Below are 19,999 nucleotides of genomic sequence, written 5' to 3' on the forward strand. Positions count from 1 at the left end.
ACTGTCCTCTCTCCTCTCTCCCCGAAAAGCATTGGATGCTGGACAAGTTGGCTTGGCCTTATCCTATGCCCTCACGCTCATGGGGATGTTCCAGTGGTCTGTGCGCCAGAGTGCCGAAGTGGAGAATATGGTAATGTTTATCTGAGAATTCCCAGCCTTTTAAAGTCCCCTTTGCCATTAAATGACATAAAAGCAGTTCTTATGTAAAATATTAAAACTGTTATTTTTGCATCATAGCTAGCTGAGTGTTTTTTTTTTTTTTTTTTAAAGGTCCCGATTCCATCTGTTTACTGTTAATGTAAAATAAAATGTATACATCTTTTTCTCTGTCTTATGTATGCTCTGTCAGCAGGTTTTAGATTCAGCACAAGCTGTCTTCAAATGTAATAAATGCCTCTGTAGGAGGGGAGTTCTGAAATCCGAGAGAGGATATGGGCTAATTTCTCAGAGGCCTGTTTATTTTTGTTTCTTAATGGGTAATTCCTCGTTCTTGGTAAAAGAAGAATTCAGTATTTTGAGACTGTTTGTTTAAGTAATAGCTCTCCCCCATTCCTACACGTTTATCACCGGTTTCGGCATCTCCCACGTGTGGAGTAGAAGGCAGGAGGCCCAGGGTCACTGCTGGTCCTGTCTGGTGGGCGAGAGCCCGCCCACCTCTAATGTGCTTTCCTCAAAGGCAGCAGTTATGGCGACAGCAGAGGGTTTAATCAGCATTTGAATTGCTTCCTCTTCAAAATATTCATTCCCGCTGAGGAGATAAACAGTCAGCAGCGTGAGATACTTGCATTTCTCTTCTCTCGCACAGTAGAAACCCTTACAGTGAGAACTGAAGGTGCATGAGATAATTGGTCTTCAATTGGAGTGGCCATTTTGTAGCAAGAGATTATTGACTTAAGGTCTTAAATTCTTGGTTTGAAAAAAAAGAAACCTTTCAATTTTGTATTTGTGGAAGGTGTGTGTGAGTGAATGTGAGTGTGTGAGTGTGTGTGTGAGAGTGTGTGAGTGTGTGTGTGTGAGTGTGTGTATGCTGTGTCTGCGTGTGTGTGAGTGTGTGCTGTGTCTGTGTGTGTGTGTGTGCTGTGTCTGCGTGTGTTAGTGTGTGTGTCTGCTTGTGAGTGTGTGTGTGCTATGTCTGCGTGTGTGTATGATGTGTCTGTGTGTGCTGTGTCTGTGTGTGTGAGTGTGTGTGTGTGCTGTGTCTGTGTCTGTGTGTGTGTATGCTGTGTCTGCGTGTGTGTGTGTGTGTGTGTGCTGTGTCTGCGTGTATGTGTGCTGTGTCTGAGTGAATGTGTGTGTGTGAGTGTGTGTGTGTGTGCTGTGTCTGTGTGTGTGTGCTGTGTCTGAATGTGTGTGTGTGTGTCTGCGTGTGTGTGTATGTGTGTGTGAGTGTTGTTTGTGCGTGCTGGAGGTTTGCATAGGGTATCCTTTTCACTTGCCCTTCACCTCATATTTTGAGATCTGGTCCTCACTGAACTGGGAGGATACCATTCCTGCAAGCCTGGCTAGCTGGTGAGCCCTGCTGTCCGTCCGTCCATCCGTCTGTGCCCCACTAACAACTGTGTTTCAGACCCATGCTACCATGCTTAGGCTGTGATGGGGGAAGTCCGTCTGTATTTGTGTTTCTCTTGTTGGTGGATGAATGAAACACTGTTTGGCCAGAAGAGGCAGGAAGATAGGCGGGGCTAGGAGACGAGGAGAATTCTGGGAAAGGCAGGCAGAGAGGGACCAGGAGAAGATGCCATGTACACACGAGGCATTCTCTGGTAAGATAAGGCCATGTAGAAATACATAGATTAGTAGTTACTGGGTTAATAATTAAGACAGAGCTACCCAGGAAGAAGCCCTAGCCATCGGCCAACGGTTTTATAATTAGTATAGCGTCCCTGTGTTTATTTGGGGCTGAAGCGGCTGTGGGACCAGCAACAAGGATTCTGTTTACAGAAGTGCTGAGATCTAAACCCAGGTCTCCATACTTGCGTGCACATCCGTTTACCCCCTCAGCCGTCTCCCCCGCCCTTCCTCTTGGTTTTTACTTAGTGTTATAAGGTTGAAGGGATTATCCGTAACAAGTGAAGGTGGTCACATGGTGGTGAGTGAAACTGTAAGTGGTGAAGGCCCTCAATAGCCTTGGCAGATGTAAAGACCGAGCAGACCTGCCCAGCTGTGTGGAGGTGTCTCCACGAGCAAGCACGCCTGGCCCCTGCCCCATGTGGATGCCTTTCTTTTCTTTCAGATGATTTCTGTGGAGAGGGTGATTGAGTACACAGACCTAGAAAAGGAAGCTCCTTGGGAGTACCAGAAGCGCCCGCCCCCAGACTGGCCCCAGGAAGGGACGATTGTGTTTGACAACATGAACTTCACCTACAGCTTAGATGGACCCCTGGTACTCAAGCACCTGACGGCACTCATCAAATCCAGAGAGAAGGTGCGTTTAAGCCATCCCGTCCCCCTAGAGTTTCCACTGAAGACTTGGGCCACATCTGCACGCTGACTCCCCTGGGGCACTGCCAGCAAGACCCTGATCCCCCTTGGATGCAAGGCGGTCCAGGGCGGATGTGGATAAGTCTTCTTTGGAAGTGGACCATGTGGTAGGAAACTAATATTTCTTTCTTAAAAACAATCTCCACTTATAGCTTTTTCAGTTCTGAAGTATTATGCAATAATCATTTATTTGTTTATTTATTTATTTATTTATGCATTTATTTATGTATTTATTGTCAAAGCGTCCTTACTGTTTGAGGAGGAAACTAGTCTGGAATTTAACCTGACTAGAGTTAAATATACTTGAGAGGTAATGTATCTGATATCAAACGATTCATAATAATTAATGTTATGTCGTGTCATCCCTGGATCCTTGTAACTGGGGCATCCGTGTCCACTGCCCTCTGTTGACTCCTTTGGTGCAGGCCTTTAGCTGTGCCTTTTTTCCTCCAAGAAGCCAGTCCATGACCCCTTAGTCTCTCCCTCGTCAGGGGCACGGTTATTTAACACTGCTGACCTGTGTGCTCAAAGTAGCCATGATGGAGAATTTTATGTTATTTTCCCCACAATTTAGGAAGTGTATAAAGTAGTTAAGATAGTCAATCTAGGTGTCAATGTGATGAGATTTGTGGTCTCCTGGGAGACAGGCATGCCTGGGGGGGGGATGTCTTACTTAGTGTGTTTGGGTAAGGAGCCTGCTCCACTGTGGGGGGCGCCATTCTCTGAGCTGGGATCTTAGACTGTGTAGGAAGGAGAAAAGGAAAAGATGCTTGATAAGTAATCTTTACTCTCTGTTTCTGTGGAGGCAACGCGGCCAGCTCATGGTGAACTGGAACCTTGGCTGCCAAAACAGACCCTTTCTCTCCGTTTCTGTCGGGGTGTTTTTCTTTTGGCAGAGTAACTAAGACAAATACACCTGTGTATTTTGCCACAGGTTTGTCTTTTCATGTGTAAGGGTGTGTGAGTGTTGTGGCATGATTTTCAGTTCTGCGTCTGTATCTCCGTGTCCTGGCGCTTCTCTGGAGGTCAGGGAACAGCCCATGCTCTTCCCTCTTCCCCAGGACATGGCATTCTGGGTGGTGGAGGTGGGGTGGGGGAAGGGAAGGCCAAACATCACACGCTCGATAAGGAGGACACTGGGTGACTGAGAAGCAGTATGCAGGCAGGAAGAAACCGTTAACAAAACACCCTGTCAACAGCGCCTTTCTTAACCGGGCATGGGGAATCTCCCCCTTCCCACTCCCTTTATTTATTTATGGGTCCGTGCACTGAATCCAGGGGTTTACGCGTGATAGGCAAGTGTTCTACCACTGTGCCATAACCCAGCCCCTGGAGTGTTAAATACTTCCCAAGCTGCTCCTTTCAAACTCTCAACCAATTTAATGGCCTAATCACAGCTGTGATTTAATGAGCGATAGATACCCTTGTGACATGAAAGACTAAATGTACAACCTGGTGCCCAACGGGTGTACAACGAGCAGCTTTAGTAAGCCACTTGGCAAGAGCCCGTTCTAATTATTTCCACGGCTCCCTTGTAGGTCTGAAGATGGGGTGGGTAAAACATGGGCTGCAGTTTTGATGAAAGCCAAGCATCTCTCTCCGACGGTGTCCTGACAGCTCTGTAGGATGTTTGCTTGCTTGCAGACAGCACGCTTATCAGATCTGACGTCGCAAGCGCCGTTCTCCTAAATTGCACATGTCTTCAGTTTCCCTGGGAGCCGCAGAAGATGAGTTGTGTAAGGAACTCTGTTGAGCAAGTTAGAAGACAGCGTATAGCCCCAGACTTGCATTCTGAGATCCTAGAACTACCCCCAAATAATAGGATTACATGCGATGCTAAGTTGGAAAGGAAGTTGAATTTGAAGGCTGAATTTTATCTCTAATAACTCGATTTTTGACTTGTGTCTAGCCTACCCCACCCCAGGAATCTGTTGCCTTAGCTAATGCACGTTCGGAGTTGCCTACATCTAGGCAACCGCATCATGGGCTTCCCCCTCATTCCATCTATTCCCACACCCGCTTTGTCGGCCACCTCTCCGTGCTGGATTCAGGCCCGGCCATAGGAATGTGCCAACACAGCAGAAACCGAGCTGTGTTCCCTTTCAGTGACTTCCTCTGAGATCCCTGGAAGTCACAGAAAAGGGACTGTAATCGCTGCTGACCTGGTTCCTCATTTCTGGAAAGAACAAAAATGACTAGTAGCCCTGGCCTCCAGGTCAGTTTCTAAACACTGGCTGCATTTTTCAGGTAGGTGATTTTGTGGTTGATTTGATCATCCGAGAGAGAGTACTGGGCCATTTGAAAGCATTTTCCAGTTCTAGATTTGGGTTTGTTGTCTTTTTTTTTTTTTTTTTTTTCTTGCTCAAAGCTATTACTGTGATAATACATTTTTACAGATGTGTGCTAGACCTTGCTATAATGTGCGAAGGTATTAGTTTTCTACCTTTTCTCCCCCTTTACATAAGGTTTCCTCAGAGAGCCTTACGTCTCCCACTTCCCGAGCCCCTGCCTTACTCCCTTTTCTGGGACCCCGGTGGGAATACGGGCCCGCTGGCCCAGACCTGGCATTTCAGTGAGCCCTCCAGCCAAGCATTCTATCTCATGACCAATTTTCCTTGATTTCTATGAAACTTTCTTTTACACCCTGAAATTGATGCCATGGGTTACCTCGCCCTCTTCTGGGACAGCACATGAGAGTCTTGAGTAGAATCCTGAGCCGTGTGTGCATGCTTGCTAGCGCATGTGTTTTGTTTTTTTTCAAGACAGTGCTTCTCTGTGTAGCCTTGGCTCTTCTGGAACTTGGTCTGTATGGACCAGGCTGGCCTTGAACTCACAGAGATCCGCCTGCCTCTGCCTCCCACGTTCAGGGAGGACTGAAGGCGTGGGCCTGCAGCATTTCTTTGCTTTTGAACTCTGTCCCTGAGGCAGTACTGTGATTCTTATCGCATGTTCACACGAGGGTGGATTTGCGTCTGTCTCCCGGTGACCTCTGACGCGGACTGTTTACACCTGCAGTCCAGCCATTCCCTACCAGCAGTCTCTATTACATACCAAGAGCCGCCGGACTTGAGTTCTTTTCATTACCTTGTGGCATAAAAGAGTAATCTGAGGGCAGGTGAGAGAGTTCCTAGATGAAGGTGCGCGTCCAGCCCGATGATCTGAGTTCAGCCCCCGTCCCAGCCCTGAATTCGGGCAGTAGAAGGAGAGAACAGCCTCTTGCAAGTTGTGCTCTGACCACACACATGCCGTGGCACATGTCACACCCCTAACCCTAACACACACATGCCATGCACATGTCACACCCCTAACCCTAACACACACATGCTGTGGCACATGTCACACCCCCTAACCCTAACACACACATGCCATGGCACATTCACACCCCCTAACCCTAACACACACATGCTGTGGCACATGTCACACCCCTAACCCTAACACACATGCCATGGTACATGTCAAACCCCCTAACCCTAACACACATGCCATGGCACATGTCACACCCCCTAACCCTAACACACACATGCTGTGGCACATGTCACACCCCTAACCCTAACACACACATGCCATGGCACATTCACACCCCCTAACCCTAACACACACATGCTGTGGCACATGTCACACCCCTAACCCTAACACACATGCCATGGCACATGTCACACCCCCTAACCCTAACACACACATGCCATGGCACATGTCACACCCCCTAACCCTAACACACACATGCCATGGCACATGTCACACCCCTAACCCCTAACACATATTTTTAAACATTACTTCGCACCAGTTCTGTTCTCTTACCCAGGGTATTCGTCAGCCTCAGGCCTCTCTCTTAGCCTGTGCCATGGCGCCAGTTGTGAGTAACCGTTTTTGCTGAGCTAGTACCCTGACCTTGTCCCAGCACCTAACCCTAGGGAGCTCTCCACACAGTGGGTAAGACACAGGTGGGTCCGGGCTTTAGTCCCACAGGCTGGGGTCTACCCAATAGATTCACAGGTCCTTGACATCCTTCACTTTTCTGTTTTCCAAAACCAAGAGTCATAGGGCCTCACCTTTACAATAAATACCCCAAGCACAGAGACCGGCGCAGTAAATTTGTGATCAGATTTGGCTGTCGTTATCCAGGAGTAAGGTGACTTAGCCACTTACGGTACGTGGAAGTGAGCGGCTGTCCCCTTTGCTGTCCTCGTCATGAGTGTGGGGCTTACCTGCCAGGTCTGTCCTCGCTGACCTACATCCTGGGAACATGAGCATCTTGGGACTAATTTCAGAAATATCTCAAGCTGGGATGAACCGTTAACTCTGTAGAATTCCTCTTTTCCTTGGAACATGGCAGGAAAATGCAACTACATACAGGAGAATCCAGTGTAGCCCTGAACAAATGATCTTGGATTACTTGAAGCTAGCCGGTCACGGAGTTTGTGGATCTTTAAAGGAAAGGCGTGGGGGAATCTGTTGGGAGTGGAGATGGCCACATGGGGGACAGAGGGAGCGTTTGGTGGTATTCGGCATTTGAAAACCATGGGATACCAGCAGGTAGAAATGCGTGTGGAAGGCACCTGGATAGGAATGATCACACTTATTCCTACCTGCCAGGCGGGTGCTACCCAAGTGTGTTACATGCAGGTTCTTGAGCAGGAACCTTGCGGAAGAGCCTGTGCGGCTAAGGGTGGACAAGTTGGTCAGGAGTGTCATAGACAGGCTTCCTGGATGGGATACCAGGAGCAGAGCTGTGCGTCAGAGGTGGCATCTGGGAGGGGACGCCAACAAGGGTCATCTGCCCCCAGTGAGACACAGATGGAGAATGTGGGTCTCCTTTGAGGATCAGCCTGATGCTGATTAGAACAAATGTCTGGCTGGGGATGCACCAGGCGGTAGGTACCGGTGGAGACCAAGATCCTGCTCCTGGAGGCAGGGCTCAGCATCTGCTTTTGAAGTACATATACCTGTTGCTCAGGGGTTCCGTGCCTCAGGTTTTATTTTAGGGAAATAATTAAGGTTGTTTGCAAAGGCGTAGCCTCGAGGATATTTGACATGAAGCCGTTTATAACAGCAAGAGTATTTTGTCAACAGCTGAAACACCCACAAGCAAGGGATGTATTAAATAACTAATCACCTGCACTGCATTTCGTGCGCCTTAAATGTTTACATGAAATAGTAAGCTAGCACAGCATTGTTTAAACGAGTCTGTGTCTTTGCAACACACAGCACACGAATGGACAAGCACACGCATGCACCCACGAACGAAGCTTCATCCCGTCAGAGTGCCGAACTAGGCAGGGTTAGTGTTTATTAACTCTCCATATTGATGGCACTGGTCTTTAATTGGGATGAGTTTATTTTATTTGTTTTTAATGTGGCCTTGCGTTCCCTCAGCAGTTGGCTGTGGTGGGAATTATAAAGCTTGGACGAAGCCACCTTCCGTACAGCCACCTCTAATTCTCTGAAGGGCTGCTGATTGTTTCAAACGACATAAGGTGTAAATCCCCAGCATGTAACCCGTAGGTGGTTGAGTTACGTCCCTCCCTGTTTAAATGGTGACGTGTGTTCTTTTTAATTTACTGAATTAATTTACACGTGATAGAAAGCATATCTTTGCTGTCCATTGGCTCCGGATTTTTGACGATCGATGCCATCTCTTTGGACACTCTCACAAGCCCAGCAAGCTTACTGGACACGAGGCTGGTTTTCTGCTCATGGGTTTAGACGTACGTCCCTGAAAGCCAGTTTTTACATTTGCTCCCCCCTGACCAGCATTCGGCTTCCTTACATGGACTCTTTGATCTTATTGTCAGAACGCTTCATCTCTCTCTGCTCTCACTTTAATAGAGGAATGATTCTTCACACAAATCTTTCCCAAGGGGCGATTGTAAGTATTAATTGGTTTGTAAAATGCTTTTTGAACTGCTCGGATGAAAGGCCCTGTGTAAATAGCAAACACTGTTTGTGGCGCGACGTCGTTGATGGCAGTTTGCATGTTTGGGCTCCTGGTTGCTGCTGTCTTCCAAGACATGGAGCCCTGCGTTTGCAAAACTGAAGGTGTTTTCTCTCTCACCACAGAATAACCAGATAGTTAATAACCACAAGCGATTTAATTTCTCTATCAAAGATGAATTCGTTGTAAACGATAGGACGCTGGTTGAAATTATTTCACTTCTGGAATGAGCCATTAATACCTCTATGGAATTATCTAAGCAGCTCTCAAGATTCTTCTAGCCTGGACCTCAGATGTAATGTTCAGGAAAAAAACCAAACCAAACCAAACAAAAAACCCTTCTTATCACGGGACCAGGGATGCTATTGATTAATTCCTAACAGTCCTAACAGTTCTGTGCCCGGATCTTACCCTGGGGCACATTTGCCAAGACTTGACGTTTTTAGTTGTCACAGTTTGGAGGCTGCTATGGAGATCTAGAAAGGACTCCCCAGGGTCCAAGTCACCCACCACAAAGAGCTACCCTACCTCACGGGTCAGCAGAGCCGAGGCTGGGGAACTTTTAGGCAACACGCAATAATAGGAAGTTTCGTAACTCATCTTAGAAAACGAACATGTCCGCCTAGGTCAGCCACATGTGGTTAATTTAATCCCTCCTCTGGATGTCTTTACAGGTTGGAATCGTGGGGAGGACAGGCGCTGGAAAAAGTTCCCTCATCTCAGCCCTCTTCAGACTGTCAGAGCCTGAAGGGAAAATCTGGATTGACAAGATCTTGACAACTGAGATTGGACTTCATGATTTAAGGAAGAAAATGTCAATCATACCTCAGGTATGCAAGTTAGAGCATCCACACACGTTTCTTTTATAGGGGTGCTGAAGTTTAATTGCTTTTAATTTTATTGCTAGCTTTTTAATTGGATGAAAGGATTGATCTGTTAGCCAATAGCCAATGGGGCGTAATTCAGCAGATATTTTCAACAGCTGTTTCCATAAATACCTTGCGTGTGCATGTGTGTGTGAGTGTGTGAGAGAGAGACAGAGGCAGACAGGCCGGCAGGCAGGCAGGCAGAGGAAGGAAGATTGAGTACTGTTTACCTAGATTCATTTTGGATTCCGCTTGCCCGGGTGTTACACTTTTATTCATCGATAATTACATAATATTTAGGGGTCAAGAGATCGTAGGCGTGATGAGGGACTTTTGCTGTAGGCAGTGAGTGAGCCTGCCGTTTCCCGTTGGGGGACGATCATCTCCATGTCAGGTCTTTTGTGGAGAGGACACAGGCCGTGAGAGTTGCAGAGCATATAAATGCTGTGTACACATGCTGAGGGGCCCGACATTTGCAAAGAGACTTTGACGGGGAGCGAGCGGAGGCCGGGGTGGCCATGGTGCCTCTGAGAGCTGTGCTGTGAAGGCTAACTACCTCAGTGCAGGCTGGGCCTCACACAGGCCCGGCACCCTGCTGCCATGGTTGTGGAGGTTTGAGTAGCCATGTCGTCCTGTGTTCTGTTTAGCTGTTTCACAGAGAAGGCTTTCAGGCAGTGTCTAGAGACTGGAGTACGCACACACTAGAAGCTTTTAGTTTAGCTTAGTCTCGTGTTGGGTTGCTTTTAGTTCTACCCAGCATAACCCAGCAAGTCTTTATTGAGTAATTACTACGTTCTAGGTAGACAGCCACAGGCAGCACAGGGCCTGACCCCACAGGCCTGCAGCCTGCAGATGTGGAGCCTGGTGCCTTCGTCCTGCCCTCCGCCTTGACGAGGGCATGCATGCAGCTCCAGGCTTGCTGCTTGGGGTTTCTGTTCGCCTGTTTTCACACTCCCTAGTCATCTGGCCGTCATGGGTTGCTGAGGAACACACACACACACACACACACACACACACACACACACACACGGGCACACTCGCCCCTGGTGTGAGAAATGCATGGAAGAGACAAGGGAGAGGCGCTGCTTTCTGAGCATGTGCCCATTAAGTGTTTATGATAAAGGGGAGAGAATGAACACCCTGGGAGGAGGAAGATGTGCGCGCTGAGCCCGTGTTGCCCTGTAGCTGCCGGACCTGTGAAGTAACAGAACTTCGACCCCCACTGTGATGATGAGGTCGCGGAGAAATTAGAACTCTGGGGATGTAAAATGGCAGAGCCACTGTAGAACGCAGCATAGAGACACCTCATAAGACTGAGGAGAGGAGAGGACCACCCCGTGTTATCCAGCAGTTCCGTGTGTATGTGTGTGTGTGTGTGTGCGTGCGTGTGTGCGTGCGTGCGCACACATATATGTATATATAAAGTGATCAAAAGCAGGGTATGGCAGAGGCATCCACTCATTTGTGTTTATTGTATTCACAGTAATGGTGGAAGCCACCCAAGTGCCCATTAACAGATGAATAGCTAAAGACAGAATAGTGTATACAAACCATGGGAAGCTGCTGGGCGTTAAGAAGGGAGGGGATTCAGATGCGTGCTGCTACACGGGAAAACTCTCAAACCAAGGTGGAGTTGCAGTCTAGTCAGTCACAGAATAACAGACAGCAAATGGTTCTGCTCATGTGAGGAGCGGACAAATTCACGGAGACGAGGTAGAACGGAGTCCGGCAGGAAGTAGGGAAGGCACGGATGGGAAGTGGCTTTGCCTGGTGGATATAGGGAGTAAGCTTTTAAGAAAAATGAAGCCCCGTGATTGGTGTTGGCCACTACAGAAGAGCGTAAGATTGGCCTGTGAGCTTTGAAATGATGAGGGGCGGGGCTCAGTGAGCAAAGGCACATGCAGCTAAGCCTGGGGTCCTAAGCCAGTTCTCATTTTCCCCACATGGCGGAAGGAGAAAACGGACCCCAAGAGTTGTTTTCTCCCCTCCACAAATGCACCCTGGCACACATGTGCCCTCTCGTAAGTAAATACAGTGGTAATAATAACTAAATGATTAAGGAATAGGTTTCATGTGTATAAATTCTGACAAGTTCTTTCAAAAGATCAAAAGACAACCCTTTTAAGAAAAAAGAAACAGAAGAAATCTTCCATCCCATAGGCCCCTCTGAGCACTAGAAGTGTGGTTACAGTTGAAGTAAGAGTTCAGATCCCAGGTGCTATCTGTGAAGATTTCTTTACCTGATCTCAGGCGTGTCCGTAAGTCGTCTCATACCCCGGGATGAAAGGACCCAGAGACGTGCCCCGTGCTACTTTCAGTGCTCCTTAGTAAGAAGTGGGTTCCGTGCTTGTGTACATAAAAGAGCTCTAAATAAAGAAGCGGCATTAGGCCATTCTTGGCTCTGCCGGGAATGTTTTGGAAGCACATCTGAGCAAAGACCGAGTACACCTTGACATCACCCAGTTTGGTTCCGTTCCATGAGTTCCCACCCTCCTGTGCGGAGGCTCTGCGGATCTGCTCCCTCCCCAGAATATGTTCACAAAGCAGTGCTTGCTCACTAAGCTTTGTGTCCTTGTGGACCATGGCCACCAAGCATCGTGAGCACATGGAGCCTTTCCCTGCCTGCCTGTCTCCCAGATGCCAGTTGGTTGAAATAAGAAACGATTTAGATAGAGAAACCGTGCATCTTATAAAGGGCCCAGAATAGCCTGTTTCAGGGTGTGAGCTTAATGTCAACACGTCCCATATTTTCAACCTTCTCTGACTGCCAGGGATGAGTGGCCTCGATGAAGTCACCTCACCTAGCTCGGGAGGCTTAGCTCCTGTCCTTAAACCAGGTCTAGTAGTTACCTGACAGCTTGCTCATGAAGGACCAGCCGTACAGGAAATGGAGGTGACCGCATGCGTGGTCCCTAAGAATGTTCAGTAAATAGTAACGATTACTAAGGATTATGATACTGTATATTATATAGCACATCCTAGAAAGGCTTGGCTCATTAATTTAAGTTCCTGCTGCAGTAATCCCGATGACTTTCTTTACATCAAATTATTCATGTAAATTATAGTTAGTAGGACAGGAAAAAAAAAAATCATCCAATTCCCAAAACTCACAGACATTCCCCAGAGACACACAAAGCTGTGTGCAGGCGCATGCACCCAGGGTGGGGAGTTTGTGGCAGAACCCTGGCAGAACCCTCACAAGAACAAAGCTTTCCCAGTGACTGGTCTGTGTCAGTTATTACTGGCCAGCGGAGGGAAGCCCCTCTGTGTCTGTCCTCCACCCCGCCCGCCCACCTTCTTCACGGTTCTCCAGCCCCCAGGACTCAGCCGCTCTCTCTCCTGGCTGCTTTAGAGCCATTTAGAGCATTCAGAATGCCGGCTGCAGCCAGGACAGGTTACATAAGGAGACGTGAGTCCTTCATGTTTACTGTCTCCCCGACCTCTCAGCCCCAGAGCTGGGAATGAAGGCATGGAAGGAAGCTGGGCCAGGGTTGAGAGGGACTTTGGAGACACTCCCTGTCTCCTGATGCGTGGCGCCCATCTGCCTGGTTTAAGCAGGCCAGCCAGGGGGATGAAGTCCATCCGAACGGTCTCCTGACACCACCGTGGGTCCTGTGAGTGCCCGCACACACCCGCATGCTCGGAAACAGACTCTCGTAATGGGCTATTACTGCACCGTGTGCCGCGATATTTCCTATTCTATTTATTCGAGTCTAGTTCATGCGAAAGGCAAAATGATGATCACAAGCCGCAGAACTGATTTCATGAACCACCGGGGCCGCGCCCGCCCTTTGAAAATGCCGCTCCCCGGCCCGTGTGGACTGCTGCCTGTCAACACCCTGGGAAAGGGGGGCCTTTGTCACAGCATCCCTAAAAGGCAAGGAAGGAAACGGAGGCTGGAGGGATTTTATACCTCATCATTACTTTGCGTGGTAGAAGCTTCAGAACTCAGCACTGGCAGGCTGTGAACATTCTTTTTCTCGATCAATGTTCATAACCAGTTGATGTCTTGTCAGATATTTTGGCCATTGTCTTTCTATCCACCCTCCCTAGAAAGGGCTCCCAAAACTGCAGCCAAAGAAAATAAAGTCAGAAGTTAAGCCAAGCCAACAGGCGTTTTTTCTCCCAGGGATCTTGGCAGCGCCAGGCAGCTCTGAAAAGACGGGTTTGTGAAGACCAGACCGTTTGCCAGAAGAATCCAAGTGACACCCGGCACAAGAAGAGAGTCGTTATGGAGACCAGGTGTCACTCATGGATTAATGGAGTGCCAGGGTTCTTATCCATGGCTACAGAGCCAGTCCTTGCATGCACGGGGTCTCGGTGGAGATAGTGGAAGCCTGTCCATCAGAGCGGCTTGTGTCAAGAGTCCCCACTTCCCTAAACGAGCAGGACCACAGCTGAGCCCAAGGGGTAGAGGACTCCTGGGAAGAGTTGCAGGTCCAGGTGGGCGGGGCCAGCATCTTCCTGCTGTCCGTCCTCAAAGCTCCTTCCTCCGTTGATGGGTTAAGGTCCCATCCTTCTTGAACCTTCCAGGGAAAATTCGGAAATAGGAATGAAGGACCAAGTGGCCTGCCAAGAGCAGTGACAGGTCTGGACGGGGTCCCTGCAGCCCCTTGTAAGGAGCAAATACTTGGCCTTCGAGGAATCATGAACCGACCAAGACGGGGCCAAGCCAGGTAGCCTGAGAAGCTACCTGTGTGACCGTGACTTCCTCCGTCAGAACACATGGCGGACACCTGTACTTCCTGTGAGCACCCACCACTTTGCAGAAGAGAGCCCCAAGATGAGCCCCGCTTCCGGGGAAAGGCTTCTCAGAGAGCATCTGCAAACATAGATTTCATTTTCTTTCTTTTTTTCCCTGGATGGAATTTCTTGCCCTGTGCCCTGTCTTTTTTGGCACCAAGGAAATGTTTTCAACCAAAGAGCAGTTCTCAGCAAATTTCCCGTTGACAGCAGCACCTAGGGGTTGATGTGCGCTAACAGCTGTAATCTTTATCATGATCAGACAGATTCTTTTTGTGTGTTTAATGGATTCCTTTTGTTTGTACCAAAACAAAAAGCCAGGTGCTTCTTAAACAACCCACTCTATTCCTTTTGCCCTCCCCCCCCCACCCGAGCTTTCAGTGAGTTTAAAAAGTTAACCAGAGCTGCTGTGTGTCTCTTCTGCCTGTGTGTGTGTGTGTGTGTGTGAGAGAGAGAGAGAGAGAGAGAGAGAGAGAGAGAGAGAGAGAGAGAGAGAGAGAGAGAGAAGGAGAGAGAGAGAGAGAGAAGAGGGAAGGTTTGCCCTTACTGGTAAAAACCCACAATTGGATCCCAGCCTCATGCAGGGCCCCTTTGTCCCTGCACCCTGAAGTCCTCGTTAAAACCCGTGGCAACTGCTCCCCGGAGCTGGTGACCTCTTTGTATTTAAAGACGACTTTACAGGACTTAAATTCTTCTTCCTTTGTGGGCGAACAATGTCCTTTTCTTCTGAAGATGCATGATGATCGGTTCGCTCAGAGGCTACGGGATTAAAAGAAGAAAGGCAAACCTGAGATGGGCTGACTTCAGATGACTCCACCTTTGAGACCTGGGAGGGTGGATGCTTCCCCAGTAAAGATCTGGGGAATAAGAAGGGGCCTGGTAGGCGCCTCCAAGACAGCACTTTAGCCCCCGTTCATTGTAGGGGAGGAATGTTCCCTAGTTCCAAAGAGGTTAGAGCGAGTGTTGAACTTTACGTTGTTCATTTTTAAGTTTTTGTCTTGGTCCCTCTTGGCTTCAGTGTGTGAGCTGTAAAGGGTTGAGTTTCTCCTTTACGTAATGGACGCCTGGCTTTCAGTCAGTGCAGTCAAGGTCTCCGGTTTTCAGAACCTTCTAAAGGAGAGCATCTGGGGAGTAGAAGGCCTGAATATGTGCCGTGTTGGCAACAGCCAAACGTTTACTACTGAATATGGTGTCGAAAGGAATGGGACTTTTGACTTAGTGGTGAAGAAAAAGGGTTCTGCTAGTCTTCTGGTTGTATTGCTGTATTGAACACATGTGTTTTTCTGCTAGTCTTCTGGTTGTATTGCTGTATTGAACACATGTGTTTTTCTGCTAGTCTTCTGGTTGTATTGCTGTATTGAACACATGTGTTTTTCTGCTAGTCTTCTGGTTGTATTGCTGTATTGAACACATGTGTTTTTCTCCTCCTAATTTTACCATGCTAGCTAAGAGCGAAGGTTAAAACAAAACTCATATTAGAACCTGTAGCACCAGGGACCATACACTGAGCACTGAGGCTAGTAAATTAGGTTGCCTGTTCCTCCCATCGATTCCCCATGTGAAATCTTCCCGCTGCAAACGATTTTACAGCCCTTATTTATAAAACTAGTTTGTGAACTTCATAGCATGGAGGTGGATGCTTTAAATAATAATATCTATTGGAAATGATAATTAACTTGACCCTTATCTCCTCTCTCAGTGTGCGTCTACTGTGAGCACTTTTATTACCTTTTGAAGATAATATTAGGGCTTTTTTATTTGGCAAGTGGATAAAGGGAGTGAGCACTGCGCATAATACATGTTTGCATAGTAAAACAGCCATTGTGAACAAATTGCCTGCTAGTTTTAAAGAAAATGTAGCTCCAACCAGTTAATGTTGTATTAAATCATTCACCCTGTTCAACAGGTCTTGATGAAATTTATTTTACTTAGGAAATATGTATCCGGCATGTCGTAACTAAGAAAATTGTTCTATTTACTTAATTATTTTTTTTAACATTGCTAAATAAACGTGAGTGATTGCCCCATATCCCCTTTAAGTTGATGGTATAGATTTAATAGAGACCCTGATTTTAGTGGACAGTGTTCAGTCAAGCCTCCCAGAGGCCTCCTGCTGAGGCTGGCGTTCAGAACACAGTATGTCCTGAGGCTTGATGACTTCCCTGTATTGTGAGGGAGTTTCCTAAGGGGGGAGGTATGGATAAGACAGGCACGAGAGCCTGACTGTGAGATGGAGTGCTGGGCCAGAAGTGTGCTGTCCTCTAGAGCCACCGAGCCTCCGTCCTACCCGGGCTAACTATGGACGTTTATTTCATCATGAGTGTATGGAACTGTCCCTACATTAGTGCTCAGGACAGGCATCGAGAGTCCGTGAGATCTGTGCACAAGTCCAGACCTGAGGTATTGAATGTGATTTTACTGTCTGAGAGGAACCCGAAGGGCAAATTGTTGAGGTAGTATCAGCAATCCTGGACCAGGGGAACCACCTGCCTTTCATACAGAGAGGCCGTCTCTCGCTTCTCACGTGGGCTCAAAGCTGATTCCTGACCATGTTTACCTCTGCAGCTCCTCATATATTTTAGGTCCTCCGGCCACTCAGTTTGGGTCCCCAGCGTCACACCAGCCATGGTGCTGAGCCTTTGTGGGGAGGTCGGAAGATCATCAGAGAGGGGGAGGATGGTTGGTGTGGGCAGTTAGGAAGGATGGCAGCCAGCAGAACGTTGTTGTCTGTGAACCCTCATGCAAGCAGGCAAGAGAAGTCACCTGTTCTGGGATCTCTGAGGATTGTGTGTGTGTGTGTGTGTGTGTGTGTGTGTGTGTGTGTGTGTGTGTGTGTGTGTGTGCACGCGCTTTAAACCTGAAGTCAGTAGAATGACGTTTTATTGCTGATAAGAAATTCCCACCATATGTAGATAGCTATTTAGTCTTTCTGAAATTCTGTAAGCATAACCTTAGATTAGCCTATTGTGTTCCTTCAGTTTTATTCAGTAGACATTTTCAGATTTCTTGTGTCAGCTCAATCGACTTTGCACAAATAGAATACAATGATAGTGTCGTTTGGTTCGGGGTTTTGCTGAGGGGTGGGGTACCTGTTTGGAAGTGGAACACCCCTGGCCTTCTGCACCCATATTTTTTCTGTCATCAGTCTAAAATTAAGAGGCAAATGACAGTATCGGTCTTTGGAGAAAAGTCCTCCTCCTCCTCCTCAGTCTTTTACATGTTAAAGCCCCTGCCTCAAGGCTAGGAACAGTTTGCCAGGGCCCATGGAAGAGCTATGGCTTCTCACTTTCCATATCTGTGCCCTTCATGATTCTTCACTTTCTCTGAAAACAATCAGTTGTGCTTCTTCTTCTAGAAGCTTCTAGAAGAAAATCTGCACAGCCTTCCTAAGCCCACATATAAGATGCTCCCTTAAATCCAGAAGGAGGTGTGGGTGATTCAAGAGCAGTTTACTTGTGGGCTCCTCCTGAAACAGAAGAACGTGTTACCATACTTGCTTCGCAATGGGTTTCAGGTGACCTTGCCCTTGTAGTTAATACTGAGACAGGCAACCCTGATCCACAGACAAGGCATGTGAGGGCTCTTTTGCAACATCAGAGGCCAGATCCATGAACAGAGGTGCCACTGGCCCCATTAGTTGGCATCCTGTTTGAAAATAGAATAGAACGTGTCCCAGCCAGGTATCCAGAGGGATTCCACTCCCTCAAGGAACACTCTTTGTGGAAGGCGAAAATACTGAACAGTTTTCACCTCCAGCACAAACTTCAGTTAACCTTGCTGTTTCTTGTTTCCCAGAAGCCTGTCAGTGTGGCGGTACATTGTTTATGATTCATCAGATCCACTGCAGATCAAAATAACAAAGCAACCATCCTAGTTAGCGATAGAAGCCAGGCGGTGGTTGGTGGTGTCAAGATTGGCCAGTAACTTTCGTAGTTCGGTTAATGCCATGTTACTCAAGTAAATATGTCTGTGTTTACTTCCAGGAAATTGTTCTTAACTACAGGAACTCTCCTTTTCCTCATTTCCTTTGGCACACCGTCATGGTTTCCTTTTCCCTAGGAAGATATTTGGGATCACGTTTTGTGTGATGGGAAATTATAATAGAGATAACATCTTGTAAACAAACGTGTGGAAACTTAGAATTACTGATAGTGGCAAACTTTGGGGGGCATTTGTTTGCCTTTCTACTCTGTTCTGGAAGTCACATGCAGTGGGCAACTCACTTTTTCGGGCTCCTAGGAACCTGTCCTGTTCACTGGAACAATGCGGAAAAACCTGGACCCCTTCAATGAGCACACGGATGAGGAGCTGTGGAACGCCTTGGAGGAGGTAATTTCTGTAGTGCAATTTTCTCCCATCGTTAGCTTGTGTGTATGTGCATATGCTCAGAGCTGCGGGGAGCGGGGGAGCGTATTGCTTGAAGTACCTTTGTCTGTCACCTTGGGGGGAGCATTGGCAACGTGGATGGGTATAAAGTGTACATGATGACGGTGGTGATCCCAGGTAATTTACATCATGTTCCTTTTTAATTCTCCAAAACCTGGCTCAGCCAACACAGTATCTTACTTGTCCTTTGCAGACCTCAAGTTCTCCTAGCGACTCTATGTCCTAAACGACTAAGTGCTGTTGAGAATTCTCCCCAGGGGCAGACACACACGCACAGTGTCTACCCACTCAGCGCCTCATAAGGTCCTGAGGCCAAAACAAAGTTGGGTTCCGCCAAAGAGCCCCCTGGGGAGCTTCATTGGGTTTACTCACAGAGCACACGGCTGAGGGTATTACAGGCAGAAAGAAGTATGGGAGACCCTACAGCAGCCACTCTGGGCCCGCTGCCTCTAACGTGGACCATGGCTTTCTGTACTTTGCAGTCCCCCTTCCGTTAACCTCCCCCAACCTACTACTCTAGGTTTTCCCCAAGCCCCCCAAGGCTATGTGCAGTCTGGGCAGAATTGCACACAGATAAACAGAAGGAGTGACTGGAACTTTATGTGAGGGTACAAAGGCCCGCCCCATCCTTCTCCGGGCAACGTCACCAGTTCCTGGGATGTCCTGATGGACACCCGTAAGTAGGCACAGCTGAAGTGATGGAGATGGGACCTTCTGCCTGGAAGACCGCATCTGCAAGGGCCGTTCGTCTTTGCCGCCTTATGCTGGGGGAGCAGCTAGGAAAATGAGGCATTTGTTTTCATTATTAACTGAAGGGAGAATGAGGTCATTCTCACACCGTGCTTTGGAGTCTCAGAAGCAAGTGTTTATAAGGGCAAATTACAGCGACTAGGAAAGTGATACTTATTGACAACCCTGTCATTGTGACGTCACAGGGTGAGCAGCGAACAGACTCCTGGAGCCTTGGCCGAGTCACTGTACTGATTCCTTTAATCCTGGAGGATTTGCTCATCATCTGTGTAGTGCGTCCCTGTGGACCGCTTCTTGGGGATCCCCTTCCCACACGGCCAAGGATTTTTGACCACTAAGGTGCTTCTGGTTTATGTGTTTAGAGATAATTATTTTTCAAGTTCACACTAGTTCTGCAAATTAATTGTAAGCCGCTTAATACTAGAAATCGTACCGTAGACGGTAATTCCTCCTAGGACCTGGCTCAGTCTTTCACTTTTAAAACATAAGCATTTGATAAATACATAGGGAGTGGCTGGCTGATCTCTTCATTTCGGAAAAGCAAGGTGTACGTCTTAAGGACCCCAAAGCTCAGGGGTCAGTTCCCCGCTGTCACTAACCCTGCCGTCGTTTGGGGGGGGTCCCATTTGTCCCTGTAACTCTTTCAGGTAAGCTCTGAAATCTTTAGCTTAGACGGGTTCTGACCGTGAGCGTGCACGCCACTTTGGAGGCCTGACAGCTTCCTGCCGGGAGTTCTTGCTTCTGAAGGCACATCATCTCACACACACCCTGCTTCCCAGCATCAGCTGCGGGGACTCTCTGCTCCTGTCTTGGGCTGGCTTCTTCGCCAAGCCCGACTCGG

At 48.0% G+C, this 19,999-nt stretch overlaps 1 protein-coding gene across 1 annotated transcript in view; it reads left to right on the top strand.

Annotated features, from left to right (window-relative positions):
* The window catches only part of Abcc4 (ATP binding cassette subfamily C member 4), a 174,255-nt gene that overhangs the window by 129,889 nt on the left and 24,367 nt on the right, over positions 1-19,999 (top strand). Inside the window, exons 24-27 of the mRNA XM_051195225.1 lie at positions 30-130; positions 2,234-2,425; positions 9,088-9,243; positions 18,262-18,351. Of these exons, the coding sequence (XP_051051182.1) occupies positions 30-130; positions 2,234-2,425; positions 9,088-9,243; positions 18,262-18,351 (539 nt within the window). The remainder of the gene's footprint in view (positions 1-29; positions 131-2,233; positions 2,426-9,087; positions 9,244-18,261; positions 18,352-19,999) is intronic.

The sequence above is a fragment of the Phodopus roborovskii genome, unplaced genomic scaffold, assembly GCF_943737965.1.
Source record: "Phodopus roborovskii unplaced genomic scaffold, PHOROB, whole genome shotgun sequence".
NCBI classification, from domain to species: domain Eukaryota; kingdom Metazoa; phylum Chordata; class Mammalia; order Rodentia; family Cricetidae; genus Phodopus; species Phodopus roborovskii.